Genomic DNA, 15,419 nt, shown 5'->3' with positions numbered 1-15,419 from the left:
ATTGGCCTCCACGGAGCCCGGACCTCAACACTACTGCTGTACTGTCGGATCGTCAAATGACATCCAATGTCCAAAGAAGAGCTGTGAATGTTCAAGAAGCCTGAACTATTCATGAAGATGACTTAAAGAAATAAATGGAAGACGGTTCAGGCTGCGTTGAAGAACAAAGGTGTTCACATCAAATATTGTCGTTCAAGCTGGATAGAATTTTACAAACACGTTTTGTTTGGGTTTTTTTACGATTTTTGTGCCCTATATTCTGTGTCTTTGCTTATGTTCCAATAAACTATTTCCCATTTTCCTAACAACATATAAAGACTTTTCCAGTGCTGTATCCAGCCATCCGTCCACTTATTTTCTGCCTCTTATCCGGGTTTATATCTAAGAATTAAAAAAAGGAGGGCGGAACCTTTTTTACGACGCTTGTTTTCTTCGACCTTTGTACGCGGTTACACTCGTGGCGGAGGAAATGGCACCCGTCTGGTCTCGCAGGCTTTACAGTGGCCAGCCAGTCGGGTACTGTCGAAGCTGACACGTGAGCTTTCTAACTGCCTCCTGCAACACCGAGCTCAGTTTGAAGAGAAATATGGTTTTAAGTGGAGAGAGTGCAGGTGTGTGTGGGATATTGAAAACATAGCAGGTAAGAACTGCTGTCAGACATTTCCTCCCCTCCGTCCCCGTACACACAGCCATTAGCTCGGATGGCTAGCACTTAGCTTTAATCCCATAATCTCAGTCGTTAGCCTCATGTTGTTTACCCCCTTTTGAGTGCCGTGTCCTTGTCTGGGTAGCACCTGAGCCGTTTTTCTCCCGAGGGTAGTTTCACCCAAATTTCAAATGAAGTTTGCATTGGCAGTAAGCCGGAGTTTGGCTTTTAAACTACCCACTTAAAAATAAATTCCCTGGCATTACTTTCGCGGAACTCAGTGAGACTATTTGTCACGCAATTCGTATTTATTAGTTCATGGCAGTTTAACAAACAAACTCAACATGGTGTGTACATGTCTACAAACAGCCTTAAACTGTGTGAACATTTGCCAGAAGATGGAGGATGTGACGTGGTTGTGTACGTCAGTAACAAAGTCTGTGTGAAACTTTCAGAAAAAAAATGCGTAAAAGTTTTTAGTTCTTCGCCAAAACCAAAACAGGATAGCATGTCACTCCTATTTTAGTTTATCTTAACTTTTGGATTGTTTTTATGATGACTTTTAAGGCCCTCTCTGGACTTCCGTCAAAGTATAATTGAAATCGTATGATACCATAAACTTGTGGTTTCAAGTCAAGACTCTGCTAGCCATCTCTGTCTTTTTAAATCTCTCTTATAGACATTTTTTTTAATAATTGGGCTTTCTCAGTGTTGAGTTACTTTTATGTTGTGTTGTATAATGTGATCTCTTTTGGGTGATTATTTTTTCGATATGTTATATTTGCTTCTGCTTTTAATCTCCATGTGCCCAATATATGTGTCAGACTCAAACAGCTAAGAGTACTAAGTTGTGACCTCTTGAAGCTGGCATTCATTTCTTTCTTAAAATTGGGGATCTTTTGTGTGTAAGGCAAATGGTGTAAACCATAACACCAAAATTCTTGACGTATTTCCTCAAAGTACTAAAGTTTACTACCTGGCTTTGTTTAGCGTATTGGAAATGACATGCTCATATGATGGCTGTGGTCTTCTAAACACTGTCAGCTGTCTATTTTGTAAATTTATATTTTGTGTTTTTTGTTTCTTGCAGAAATCCCAGACTCGGAACATTTGGGAACATTGCTCGTGTTGCAGACCGCCTTGAAGGACAATGGCCAAAGAGCAGAAACAAAGCAGGGCGGAAACGTTTTTACTTGCAGGGACGAATGGTCATAATGGCCAGCAATGGGCGACTGGTATGAGTAACTCTGTGCAAAATCATCCTGCACCTGCTAACAAAATGTCAAGGATGGCTCGCGTTGCCTCGGATGTAAGGCACAAGTGTGCGGCCTACGTGCTAGCATTGAGGCCATGGAGCTTCAGCGCCTCACTTACGCCCGTGGCCCTTGGCAGCGCCTTGGCGTACAAACTGGATGGCTCCGTGGACTTGGTCGTTCTGATGGTGTGTGCTGTGGCCGTCCTCGTAGTTCACGGGGCGGGTAACCTTGTAAACACCTACTATGACTTCTCCAAAGGGATTGACCACAAGAAGAGTGATGATAGGACTCTTGTGGACGAAATCCTGGCACCACAGGATGTTGTTATGTTTGGCGCTTTGTTATATTCTCTGGGGTGCTTGTGTGCCACTCTGCTTTTCTTCCTGTCTACGCTGAGGCTGGAGCACCTAGCCCTAATTTACTTTGGGGGTCTCTCCAGCTCCTTCTTATACACCGGTGGTGAGTGAAACGTTAAATTGAGTATTAATCACTGCTTAGCTGTTTGTCAACACACATCTTAAATTTAAGCTGTCCTTCGCAACTTGTTGGAGGGTCACTTTTGGTTCATAGCTTTGCAGATAATTTGCACTGTGCATCTACCCTAAAATCATTGAGGTGCGATTCAACGCTGAAAAAATATATTTCACAATCTGGTGGCAGATGTTTGAGAGACAGATGACTGAAAACTGGCAAAAAACCCATCCCCACAGTTACCTGTTTGTTGAATTTGGGTGAACTGGCCGTTAAGAAAGCATTTCTTTAAAAACATGACAGAGATGTGTCACATTTTTTCATGAGGTGACGTTTATGCTTTCCAACAGAATGTAGTTCATCAGGACTTTTTTTTTTTTTAAGTGTGATATTATTTTGTTTTAGGAAAAAAAGTTCAGGTGATCAGGATTCATATGTAACAAAACATTTCTGTCAACCTATCAGAGCTGATTTTCAGGAAAAATGTTTGTCTACCAGCACAAGATGTTGAATAACTTCTATTACCAGATATCTGCAAATGCAAAGGACACGAGTTTTGGTATGAGAAGCTTTCTGGTTTCTGTTTGTAGTCTTATGTAATCGTATGAAGGTAAACACTTCATACAAGGACTGGATTTGCTTTAATGCAGTCTGAAAACCAGATCATCTCATGACAGTGTAACTACTTATTGGCTTTTGAAAATATTTCTGCCTTGCTAAATAATGAGCGGTAGATGGAACACAAAGTATTGGCCTGAATTTACTATGATTATACCAGAGTGCTTATAAGATTGGTGAGCTTAAGCAGAATTTATGGGCCTGCAAATGTGTTGGATCTGTGTACATGTTTCCATTCGGACAGTGATGCCTACACCATAACCTTCCATGTAACATGATGTGCATCTCCCGTCGTCACGTTGCTGAAAATGGCGGATGTAAGCATCAAGTAGGCCGGAGTAGGAAGGGACTGACAGAAAAGTTCAGTTGGAATGGGGAAAAGCACCCCAGAAACCGCAATAAAAACGCAGACAGTAGCTGCAGTGGACTTTTGTAACTGTTTTTACCACTGTGTTAGTGGACAGTGCACATGTTGCCTCTGTTGGACTGCAGGCAGAATTTATGGTCCAGGAGAGGTGGCACGTTCGCTGACTGCTGGCACTTCAGGGATGGCCTGGGTGCCTGCAGAGAGCATCTGTTGTCAGATGGAGGCGATGTACAAAGTATGTCGTACAACTGGTCTAAGGGTTACTCCAGCTTGTGGTGTTGGTCAGTGAGCCACAGCGAAAAGCGAAGTTTTCTCTGTGAAACAGCCACTGTCTGTGCTTTTCTTTCTGTATTTAGTTGCAGTTCTGCTGTTCCATGTGTGTTCCACTGTCACTCTCTTCACTATTCCCTTCCACTTTTCAGCCAGTCACCATATGTCCAGATGATAAATTACGCTTCAGTATGCACACTAGCTGGTGGGTTCCTAGATTGGCTGTTGATAACATAGGCTAAGGGATCACTTTATCTATCACTTAAATTTCTAACATTGTGTTTAAGTAGAGTCAGTTGCAGTGAGGTGGTGGAGGGGGTCGGGTATTCATAGATCCACTCAGGCTGAAGTAGGCAGAGGTGTAGGGTTACATTTATTCCTGAAAGACTTTACCATTACAAATAATAAAGTAAAATGCATCATTTGAATGAACGGTGATGTGTTTTTAGGAATTTGATCACTGCTAAGGGAAAAAAAGTTGGTGTTGGGGAACATCACTGATATAAAAACAGCACTTTACTGGCTGTGGTAGGTACTGGTGAGTGTGTGATAATAGTTGGTCAGTTTTTCAAACTGGCTTGAAAGACTTTACATGGCAGTGAGGCACTAATGAAAGGCTTAAAAAAATCGTGTCATGGGAGGTGGGGATCAAATGATTCTGACCAAACTAAGACTAACCCAAACTTTTTAACAATGCAGTACCCAGACTGCTGGAATACTCTTTTAAATGTACTGCCAAACTTTTGCCTGTGAGACTCGGTGGAACTCAATTTGCTGTTTTTGACCGATCCTGTTTTCTCTTCTTCTCCAGGCATTGGCCTCAAGTATGTGGCCCTGGGAGATGTAGTCATCCTCATTACCTTCGGCCCACTGGCAGTCATGTTTGCCCACGCGGTGCAGGTCGGGTACCTCTCCGTGCTCCCGTTGGTGTATGCCGTCCCGCTGGCCCTCAACACAGAAGCTATCCTCCACAGCAACAACACGAGAGACATGGACTCTGACAAGCAAGCGGGGATCGTCACCCTGGCCATCCTCATTGGACCTATGCTGTCTTACATCCTCTACAACCTCCTGCTCTTTGTCCCTTACGTGCTCTTTTGCATCCTCGCCACCCGTTACACCATCAGTATGGCACTGCCTCTGCTCACGCTGCCCATGGCCTTCTCCCTGGAGAAGCAGTTCAGGAGCCGATGCTACGCCAAGATCCCCCAGAAAACAGCCAAGCTCAACCTCCTGATGGGACTTTTCTATGTATTCGGGATCATTCTGGCTCCTTCTGGCAGCCTGCCATTACTGTGATTTAGTGGAAAATTCAAATTTTGTCGATTTAATACTGACTAGTTTACGTACTGATTTGTATTTGTATTCTTACAAAACTGTCTAAAGGCTCTCGCTGGCTTTAATTTATTGTTTAATTTATGACCTGAACAGACTTAGCTCCTCCTTCGGGATGCTGAAAACATAATCAAGATGCTTTTATCGAGTATTAAGCCTGCTGTAATGTGTTGGTAAAAGTACGAAGTGTTGGTGTTGATTTGTAGGGGCGGGCAACATTTTCATCATATAAAGACTAAAAGTAAAACTACTGTTGCCATATTTCTAGACATGACATATAACATGATCATACAAACATCAGTAAACCATTGCTGTCCTCTCATTATGGTACATACTCTTAATTTGTTCATTGTGGTTTTCATTTTGGAGAGCCTAATAGTATTTTGTCAGTAATAAAAGTTACTCATACTGATGTGCCATGTCTTCACTTTGAATCAAAGGTAAGATTGCTTACTCATCTTTAATCCAGATCGGTTGAGACAAGTAAAGATCACTAAACACTTAGAAATCCTTAGTTTTACATTGGGTGGGGGAAAAAAAACAACCTCCAAATATGAAAAAGAAAATGCATCAGACATACTGACAGAGCAACTAATGCTTCATAATATGGACACTTCTCTCATGTTCTTGGAACGATACAAAGCTGGCATGACTAGTAGCACAGTCTTATTCATACCACGGGGAAAGATCATTTACATGTCTAAGGAACTTAGAAAAGTGACTGAACTTCTTTAGGGTTTCTTGTTTTGGGGATGATGATGTTTCACCTCTCTTCCAAGGGGCTTCCTCAGTTCTAAAACCAAAAGGTGGAGACACGAAGGTATTTAAATTCTAGTGCTTTTTTATGCTTAGGAGGTCATTGACCCACTGTCATCACATGAGCCAAGGTGTGAGTCATTACCACCACCCACAGGTTTCAGATGAAACCGTTTGGAGACCTTGCCTTACCCTATCATGTGATCTATTGAGATCACATGACACAATGTGCTTGGGAAGGGGGGCAGCCGCTCCCTCTGTTCAATGATGGACATAGCTGACCTCTTATTCCTCTTTCAAACCATCTGTGGTCTTGCTTCAAAACTTGAGCATTGGCATCCTCGACAGAGTGACCTTTAACCTTTAACCTCCTAAGACCCGAACTCTTTCATGGCATGTATTTTTAATTTCTCTTTGATATTTGGGCTGATTGGGACCTGATGAATGTAAAAACAAAGAATTACCTTATTTTTGTTTCTAAGAAAAATGAGAGCCACATATAAGGATATTCATTTAAAATTTCGATAGGACAGTAGCAGTATAATGTCCTCGTAAGTGGATATCAGGCCCTTGTAGAGCAAGATTTAGTATTTTGGTCTAAATAACCCAAAATGTGATGTCCACATATATGGACGCCAGGTCCTAGGAGGTTAAGAGCAGATGTTTTATCATGTCAAAGTGGTTCTTCTTTCAACTCTGTGCCTTGTCATGTTAGCCAAGGCACAGAGGTCAAACATTTCCTAAAGAACAAAAACACCATAAAGAAGACAAGTCGCCTTCTTACTATGACCCGGATGACTGAAAACCCTCACAGACATGCACATTTAGTCGTTCCTCCACGCCACTATAACTCCACTAAATTACATTTCTAACAGCAGGCACTAAATATGATTCTAATACAATAATGTTGAAGTTTCATTAACAAGTGCATATTGTCCCCCCCAAAAAACCATGGTCATATCTGGCCAGCAGGGGGCAGTATTGAACAGGTGTTAGGACAACCGGCACAGAAAGCTGTCACAGGCTTTGCGTTATTAAACATTTCACGCGCTCTCTGACGTTTTGGTGTAACGACTCGGTGTTAGACTAATTGTTTACATATTCTATGTCTTATATGATCAAAATCTATAAGTATCACTAATTTGAATATTAGCAGAAGACCGATGATAAAACACAGCCTCTGTGGAAAGTTATTTTAAATAAAAGATCGCAGAAGGAGCTTTATTTTTATTCTTTTAATTGAATACTTTTTATTTACTGGACGTGTTTGCAGTATTCCTTTTTCTTTGTCCTTAAACATAGCTGATAGTTTTACACTTTAACCTTAGTTACAGTGCAGTTAAGAGTCGAGTGCTTTAATTGAATTTCATTAGGAAGGCTGTCCCGAGCTTTACTTTAATAATTACATGGCTCCACACTGCATTCTGCAGTTTCCACCCATAGCCCAGAGACATGAGGGGCAAATGAACTGGATGTTGACAACTGCCACTCCCATCTGGTAAATGCTGTAAACAGTGGAGAACCATAACATTATGCATTGAAAATGCTATTGAAATGTTGGCATCCTATAAATACTGATGAACTGTAAGGTACATTTATCTTATGTGACTCATTGTACTTCATTTAAGGTGACGAGAAGGAGGACACGTGAAATATAAGTCAGCTCAGTGAACGACTGTTAAATAACCTTGTTTCAAATAGTTCTGCTTTCCCTTTAACCCATTTATTGTGTTTCTAAAGCAAGTTTGTTTGTTTTGTTTTTTAAAAATAGCATTATCACTTCAAATGTTCTTGTTTCTTTGCACTGAAGCTACACCGGTGACATACAGGATAAATGTGATTGGTTATTATTTGAAGTCAAACGTTATAAAACACACTTACTGGCCACTTCATTAGTTACACGTTCCTATTGCCTTCAGAAGTACCTTAATTCTTTGTGGCATAAATTCAGCAAGTTGCTGACAACATACCTTAGAGATTTAGGTTCATGTTTACATGGCAGTATCCCACACTTGCTGCGGAGTTGTCGCCCGAACACCTATAATTCAAATCTCCCGTCCCACCACATCCCAGATGTACTAGATTGAGATGGTGACTGAAGGTCATTTGAATACAGAAAAGTAATTGCCACGTACAAGAAACCAAACATTTTTTTTTTTTGATGTGGTGTGTTATCTCGCTAGAAGCAGCCATCAGAAGATGGGTACACTGTGGTCAAAAAGAGACAGACATGGTCAGCAACAATACTGAAGTAGGCTGTGGTGTTTAAACAATGCGCAGTTGGTACTAATGGGTCAAAAGTGTGCCAAGAAAATATCCCACACACAATTACACCACCAACATCCTGAACTATTTATACAATGTGGGATATGTCAGAGCTTTTATGTTGTTTACACCAAACCGTCTGAATGTTGTAGCAGAAATCAAAGCTCATCAGAGCAGGTAATTTTTTCCCAGTCATCTATTGTCCAATTTGACCCGTGTGAACTGTGGCCTCAGTCTCTTCTTTGTAGCTGGCAGGAAGGGAACCTAGTGTGGTCTTCTGCTGCTGTAGCCGGTTTGTGCTGTTTTGCATTCAGAGATGCTCTTCTGTATATATTGGTTGTAACGAGTGGTCACTCGAGTTACAGTCACTGTGCCCTGACCTCTGTCATCAACAAGACATTTTTAATCAGACAACATGTTGTGCAGAAAAATCCAAGAAGATCAACAGTGTGAAGTACTCAGATCCTGGCACCACTAGACATGGCACGTTCAAAGTCACTTAAATCACAACTCGTCCCTATTCTGATCCTTGGTTTGAACTTCGTCTTGACCATGTCTATTTACCCAAACACCTCGAGTTGCTGCCATAGCTGATAATATAAGATGGGTTGGCTGTCCAGATATCTTAATTAACGACCAGTTGAACCGGTATACCCAATGAAGTGGCCGATGATCGTATACACAGTTTGTATTTGAATGAAGATTTGTTTCCTTTTTCACGAGGAGCACGTGAAGGTAGCACCAGTGACGCAACGCATGGGCGTGTTGTCATGGCTGTGTGCAGCAAAAGCTTTCAGTATTGTAAATACTTATTTGCCTTGAAGCAAGCCATGTCAGCGTTGATAGCAGGCAGCAATATGGAATTTTATTTCACTGCAAAATAAATTCGTGGAAAAGACCCGGTGAGTAGCTACACCTATAAAATAAGCTGACTCTTTTTTTAATATACCAGTACAGGTTGGGCAAACATGAATTAGCTAGCTAGCATTAACGTTAGAGAAGCTAGTAATACGCAGAATCCAGCCAACCCTAAAAAAGCGACGCTGATTTCTGGTCACTGTTTTACCGAGGAAAAAGGGTCTGTGTGTGTGTCACGGCACAGTTTTGACTAAATAAGAACACAGATGTGAGTCTGTCCAGCTGCCTTTAAGATGAAAGGCTTCCGTTAATTTCCCTGTTATAATCACAGCATCTTTATACTGTGGTGAAGCTTCTTCAACTTCAGTTGTCAATTCAAAAAAGCCACACTTAAGCTAGAGCGAATAGTTTTGGACTGCCTTTAAAGTGTAACAATCTGTATAACATTTGCTATAATTAAGCCGGCAAATTGTGAGAGGTGTTTAGTGTCACGCCTTCATCACATGAGAGGTCAGGGAGTCGATAACAAGGAGGCTTACTTTCAGTTTGTTGGGTGTCATGGTTGTTTTACTGTATCCATCAGCATTGGTCAAACTTTATATTCACTGTCACCTGACTGAAAAAAAGACAGAACTGTGGGAGCATAAGAATAAAAAACTATTAGAATGAACGATGGGCACTGTTAGAGAAATTATTTTGTCATTGATGTTGCAGTGTCTGGCTATCCTGACAGGTGCTAAGACTGTGGCACTGTTTTTTTTTTTTTTTTTTTTAAACACCTGTCATCTTTCTGGTCATTTGTTAGTAATGAATCAGAGCTCAGTTGCAGCTGCCTCACACTGGAGCAGCAACTGGTCATATAACTGGTCAGCCACACCTACTCGGCAGCATAGTTTCAGCCCTCTGCTGTGTCTCTGTCTCTTATTGGTTCCGCAAATCTACATTACAGTAATAACCTGAAGCCCTGCTCGCTTTCCTACATCACGGTTGTGGCTAGTGTTTTAGAGAAACAGTTCACTTGACTGCGTTTGAGAACAAATGGGGAAAATATTATGTGGAAATACCCAAGGTAAGGTATTATGCTCTTTGATTTAACTTTTGGAAGAAGCTTGAAACTTTCTTCAACACATGGCCTGTTTAAAATAGCAATTATTTAGAATTAATGATTTCAGTGGCCCTGTTATGGTTTATGTTTCCATCATTGTTGGCTGGAATGATACATTCTGTAAATGATGGAAAATATGGTGACCTTTTGAGTGTTTCCACATCTCTTGTCATTTCTTGTCTTTTTAAGTAGATTTTCTAACTAAGCTAAAAAAGGGGATTTTTGGCTGACAAGCATGCATAATATTGCATAGCGGAGCTTGATGTTAGCCGTCACGAGTGCAGTAATGGGTTTAACAAAGTGTAGCAATCCACAGGTCAAAAACAGTCTAATTTTGCTGATGTTTTAGAGTGCAGCATTTGTGCCAGAAAATTGAATTTTTCTTCGGATGGAACAGCGCCTCAGGTGAAGAAAACTGCAGCCCAGAACTTTGCTAACCATTACCCAGTGGATGTGCTGTTTGGAGCACATTAAACATTGTGGTTGAAATTGGACATTACCCGTTGTGTGCTGCATGTGAGAATGGACGAATTTGGACAATGATCTGACCTAGTTCTCCCAGCAATATCTGGAAGGATGTTACCCTCCCAGGTCTGGTTGTGGCTTCCTGAATCCTCACAAGGTAGCACGTGGTAATACCTCCCTCACTCGGTCTTCTAAATCTTCTTTTGGCTCTCCCTTTGGGAACAGCTTTCCGTCATTTCCAAAACCACAGCTGCCAGGATCAGCTGGTCCAAGTAAAGGCGTTCCAGTGTTTCTGAATCTTTTTTTACAGCTAGTGATGGTGAAATGGAGCGTGAGGTTGAAGGTTTGAACTGTCACTATTTCTGTTATCCTGAGGTGAAAGTGTACTTGTATTTGCTAATGCAAATTGCCAAAATGACTGTTTTTTTGTGGAGTGGCTGGGCTGAGTGTGAGCCAAGATAAAGAGCTCCAACTTGTGGAAGGAGTTGCTTCTCCATTGTGTCCTGTGTTACCATTTTAAGTGATTTCCGTTTCTGGATCAGGATTGCCCCTACTGCCTTGCATTTGAGTTTTTTTGGGCACATCAAATTTGGGGAAACCCTGGGTTGGACAAAGAACACACTGCTGCTATTAGATCTCATCTGGTCTTGGACCACCTCTGGGTGTTTGTGGTCTGTGTATTGTGGTAGCTTTCCTGCTGCCATTGTGATCTGTCAAGAAATTGATTGATGAGTGACACTAAAAAGTGAAGTGTGGCTATATTTGCATTTAAGGGTGTAAGGGGAAACTTGATCAGATTTGGTTGTGGTGTCCAGAAACACAGAGAGCATTGCTGAGAAAGGCTTTTTTTTTAACCCACTCTTGTAATTACACATGATTCTTCTGCTGCCAGATTAATTGCATGTCTGCAAGCTCTATTTAGCTTTTGCACACCATAACATGGTGCATAGTTAAGTCATCTGACCAAAATATTATTATTTCAAACCTGGCATTTGTTTGTTTTTACACTTGTAAAGGGGTTGCAACTGGAGAAACGGGTTAAAATCAGATACAGCCTCCTCTGTATATATGCCACTTGTTGGGCTCATTGCAGTTTCTACAGTTTTCTAAAGACTAATTTGTAGCTTTGTGAATTACTCCTGGGGGGTGGGGGTCACTGGATATAACCTAGTATCAGACTTGGCTGATGTGCTGGAGCTTTAAATGATTACAGTGAATGAATGTTTTCACTCTGTGGAAAAACAAACATTCATAATTTTTCATTATCACACTAAGTTTCCATACCGTTTCATCTGTAGTATGTTTGCATTCATGGCACGCATTTGGACTGAGCAGTGAGGACGCCTTGGTCTCATACTCCAGGCCTGAGTACCCAGGACATAAATAGAAGTGAGTGTTTGATTCTTTGCAGTGCTAAATGTGTTTGCTGTTCCCTGTTGTCTTTTGTAATAAAATCAAGGTTCTAAATAAAGCCAGTGTACCTGCTGGGACAGTTGGTTGATCAGACATGTCTTGCAGCTATATTAAAACATCTTTTTTCACAGCCTCTAACGAGGCTTTTATTTCAGCAGTCCTCCCAGTCTGGTGACATCTGATGACATGTTTGTGTGTGTTTGCGTCTGCTGGAAGAGGAACTGGGTGACTGAATGCTTCCTTTTATATATATATATGTCTATTACACAGACAGCAGGAGCTTTGTTTACAAGAGTGGTGTAATAAACTTCATTATATGGCTGGGTCTCAAGTACTTCCTAAGCTTGCACTTGTCTTTTCGCATCTTGGCATTACTATCTGTACATTCATGTGTGTGCTAGCATGGACAGAGTGTCATTGGCTCACTTTTGGATCCATATTGGTGATGTCTCCTACAGCTGTAGCCACATTGGAAGATAATTGTTCAAAGCTAGGAAAGCATTGGGAATCTCTTTCTCTCTCTTACTCTCTCTCTCCTACACACACACACACACACACACACACACACACACACACACACACACACACACACACACACACACACACACATGCCCGTCTCTTCTCAGTGTGAGCTTGGAGGAATCTCTGGGCTGGTGTTGCTATCTGAGTAGCAGTGGTTGCACAAACCTGTTTGCGACCGAAAAAAAAAAACGAGGATTGTGGCAGATGCCCATTCATCAGAAACCATTACCAGCCCCACCCCTTTCCATTTCCCTGAGCAATCTCCCAACACAAAACACAATATCCAGACCCTCCCCCTGAAGCATATGCCCCTCCCCCCTGCTCTGTGTCCTTTGCTTGTCTGCTTATTGGCAGTAGAGCGAATGTTGTCCCCACGGGCTATGAAAGAGAGGGCTGTGCATCCTTATGCAGAGCTTGATGCGCATGTGTTTTTGCATTTTTTTTTTTTGTTTCTGTAAACACAGCGTGTCAGCTTCACATGCGTGCTGCCGATGCTCACGTCCCTCAGTGATGGAGTATAGCATCAGAGGAAGCCTTTACAGAGCAAAGCCCATTGGCCTGTTTTTTATGTGAGACCACGGGAACGTCAAGCTGAATGCAGCGCTCGTCAGGCAGCCGCTTTTCCTGGCCTTCCTCCTCCCTCTCACCTCCTCCTCCTCCTCCTCCTCCACGGCGGTAATCCTTGCTGACACAACACACAAAGGACTAAATGCTGGCTGCATCCTCCAGCAGCAAGGCACTCTCCTCTTCCTTCAGCTCTGATCCTCTACAGCCTGTTTGTCTGTACACTACAGAAGGATGCTGGTTCTGTAAGTCTGCTTGCAAGTGCATATGATATCTCTTGAAAGACATCCTGGCTGTCCTACTCCTCCGCCCCCCAGTATACCCTCCTCCTCCTTGGCCGGTTCATTCAGGGAGTGCATCAGAACGAGGCTTCAGTGCTGAAGAGGCGTTTTATATTTTCCTTGCTGGAAGCTGGTGGGACCACTGGTAGCTTATTTTTCATTCTCTGATGTGTTTATGTAGCAGGATGTAGGAGCTGCTTCCTCTCCTTCCTGTTTTTGTCGGTCTCTGTGTTCACCCTGCTGCACATCACTATACCAACAGGTAAACCAGCTAAATGGGGTATGCATTATGTAGCAAGTGATGCAGCTTCAGTGATGTCCATTTAAGCAATGCTACCTGCCTTTTGTGTAAAATATTGAAATCCATTCTGTCATTTTGTTCATATTTCAAGCCCCAGCAATATATGGTAGACATATTTCCTGATTTCATAGTTTAGCTCCCAGACAGAGAAACTGATCATGTGCAACATACATGCAGCCAGCATGTGTCCACAGCCATGCTACTACAATTGTGCCACATGTCTTTGCAATCTGTAGTAAAGCTAGCAGTCGTGCTGAGGCAGACATCTGGCCGCTTGGCTGCTGCTATCTCTGTTTGATTATAACCAACCTGTCACATAAATGGCTGAACATGTTTGTCCTGGCCTGCAGGCACTGCATCACGCTAATGTACGTGTTGTCAAAGTAATGCAAGTGCTTTTGGATTTTAGTGTGTCGATTCACAAATGCCGGTTGTTTAATCACTGGTCTCCCCATCTCACAGGCATATGCGTTTATTAGAAGTAGCTGTCACAACACTGCGTGCTTGGTGAAGCGAACTAAACTCGATCAAATAAATGGACACTGGCCTAGATAAGACTTAAAAGTTCATATGTTTCAGGTGAGGTTAGACAGCCTGGATGTTTTAATATACAAATACCTAAAGTACAGAATCAATGCTGAGTCACATTGATTCTGTACTTTGGGTCTGTCGTCAATTGCGCTGATTATGTGTAGGTTTTTTCTTTACCTCACTCAGCCAGTATGTTTTTCTTTCTTTGTGTAAAAGCTGGGTGACAATCACAGTGCGAAAAATGTTTGTCCTGACCTGCAGATGCAATGATCTTGCAATAATCTCAGTATGAGGTGTCAACGTTGAGTAAGTAATTTTAATTTTAGTTACAGGGAAGCCAATCACAGTTCTTCAACAGTATTAGTATAGGCAATGACTACAGAGCTGTAGGGAGTGCTGTCAAAAATGTCGAATAAGTAGACTCTTTTAGAGAGGATGATTGTGATGTGGAGAATACTGCATCGATTTTTAGCTTTTAAGACGAGAATGGAGCAAGCCAGGTATAGCCAGTGGATAAGACTTAATGCCCCCCCCCCCCAATTCTTTGTCTCCTGTTTTTGTAGGTGTCATTAATACAAAATCTAATTATCATATGCAAGTAGTCACATGTGACTCACTATTGACTTTTAAAATGATGTATTTAAGGTCTACGCCGGCCCTGATTGGACTTGCACTTGTGTGAGTTCAGCTCATTGTATGAAAGATCACCCTTGGCAAACACATGAACTGATCAAAGCTTTCGCATACCTCTAATGTGACAGTGCTCATTATAGCACAAAGTAATGTGTTTACCTAAAAAAAACAGTCCTCTTGTGGGATTTGCACTGTTTGTTTTTTAAGTTATTTCTTTACCGAATCAGTATGTTTTTCACCCCAGATAAGGCGTCAGGCGCATGTAGTTCTTGAGCAACATCTGTCATCTGTCCCAAAAAAAAAGAGGGTGAGAGAGAGAAACTGCATGTTCCAAAACAAAGATCAAAGTTCACAGCAAACCAAATACTGAGACTGTGCTAGAAAGGGTTCACTAGTTCCGGGTAGTGGGGTGACTGGAGCTTTCACATGGTCTTGCTAGTAGATGCTGGATAAAAGTAGTTGAAGCTTGAGGTGTCACAGCAAACTGGAATCCTACAGCTGCTGACATGTTCAAAAGTGGACTAAAGATCATGGGAAGTGAGTATGACTATCATTATCGTGTGGTATAATATGATTAGTACAGTGCTGTCATAGAGTTTTTTGATGTCTTTTTTTAAAAGTTTCTAGGGTTGAAGTTTTCTTATCTGAAAACGTCTGTGAGAGTCAAGCTGTAGCCATTAAGCTTTCTAAGTATGCTTTTGAACAAAGAGTTTAGTGTGAATTTGTTTTAAGAGGTGCATGGTCGTCATATATTGGAATTGT

General features: G+C 41.7%; 2 protein-coding genes across 7 annotated transcripts in view; both read left to right on the top strand.

Annotated features, from left to right (window-relative positions):
- The first annotated feature begins 431 nt into the window (after positions 1 to 431).
- ubiad1 (UbiA prenyltransferase domain containing 1) lies at positions 432 to 5,375 on the top strand. Its single transcript, XM_084918144.1, has 3 exons — positions 432 to 640; positions 1,737 to 2,361; positions 4,440 to 5,375. Exons 2-3 carry the CDS (start codon positions 1,797 to 1,799, stop codon positions 4,925 to 4,927), a joined length of 1,053 nt encoding a protein of 350 aa, XP_084774270.1. The 5' UTR covers positions 432 to 640; positions 1,737 to 1,796; the 3' UTR covers positions 4,928 to 5,375.
- A 3,345-nt stretch (positions 5,376 to 8,720) lies between these two features.
- mib2 (MIB E3 ubiquitin protein ligase 2) overlaps positions 8,721 to 15,419 on the top strand; it is a 38,832-nt gene continuing 32,133 nt past the window's right edge. The window contains exon 1 of one of the 6 annotated variants that reach the window (XM_084916460.1): positions 8,721 to 8,886. Coding sequence is in view for 3 of the 6 variants with exons in the window: in XM_084916456.1 (XP_084772582.1) it covers positions 13,057 to 13,156 (100 nt within the window). In the remaining 3 variants the exon portion in view is untranslated. Of the gene's footprint in view, positions 8,887 to 9,668; positions 9,912 to 12,691; positions 13,157 to 13,193; positions 13,338 to 13,362; positions 13,455 to 14,582; positions 15,195 to 15,419 lie in introns of those variants that run through there. The other 5 variants (XM_084916459.1, XM_084916456.1, XM_084916461.1 and 2 more) reach the window with 5 other exon arrangements.

The sequence above is a fragment of the Perissodus microlepis genome, chromosome 20, assembly GCF_051167445.1.
Source record: "Perissodus microlepis isolate ML-2025 ecotype Zambia chromosome 20, ASM5116744v1, whole genome shotgun sequence".
Taxonomy (NCBI): domain Eukaryota; kingdom Metazoa; phylum Chordata; class Actinopteri; order Cichliformes; family Cichlidae; genus Perissodus; species Perissodus microlepis.
The sequence above is the reverse complement of the archived record's forward strand: the minus strand, read 5'-3'. Positions and strand labels throughout refer to the sequence as shown.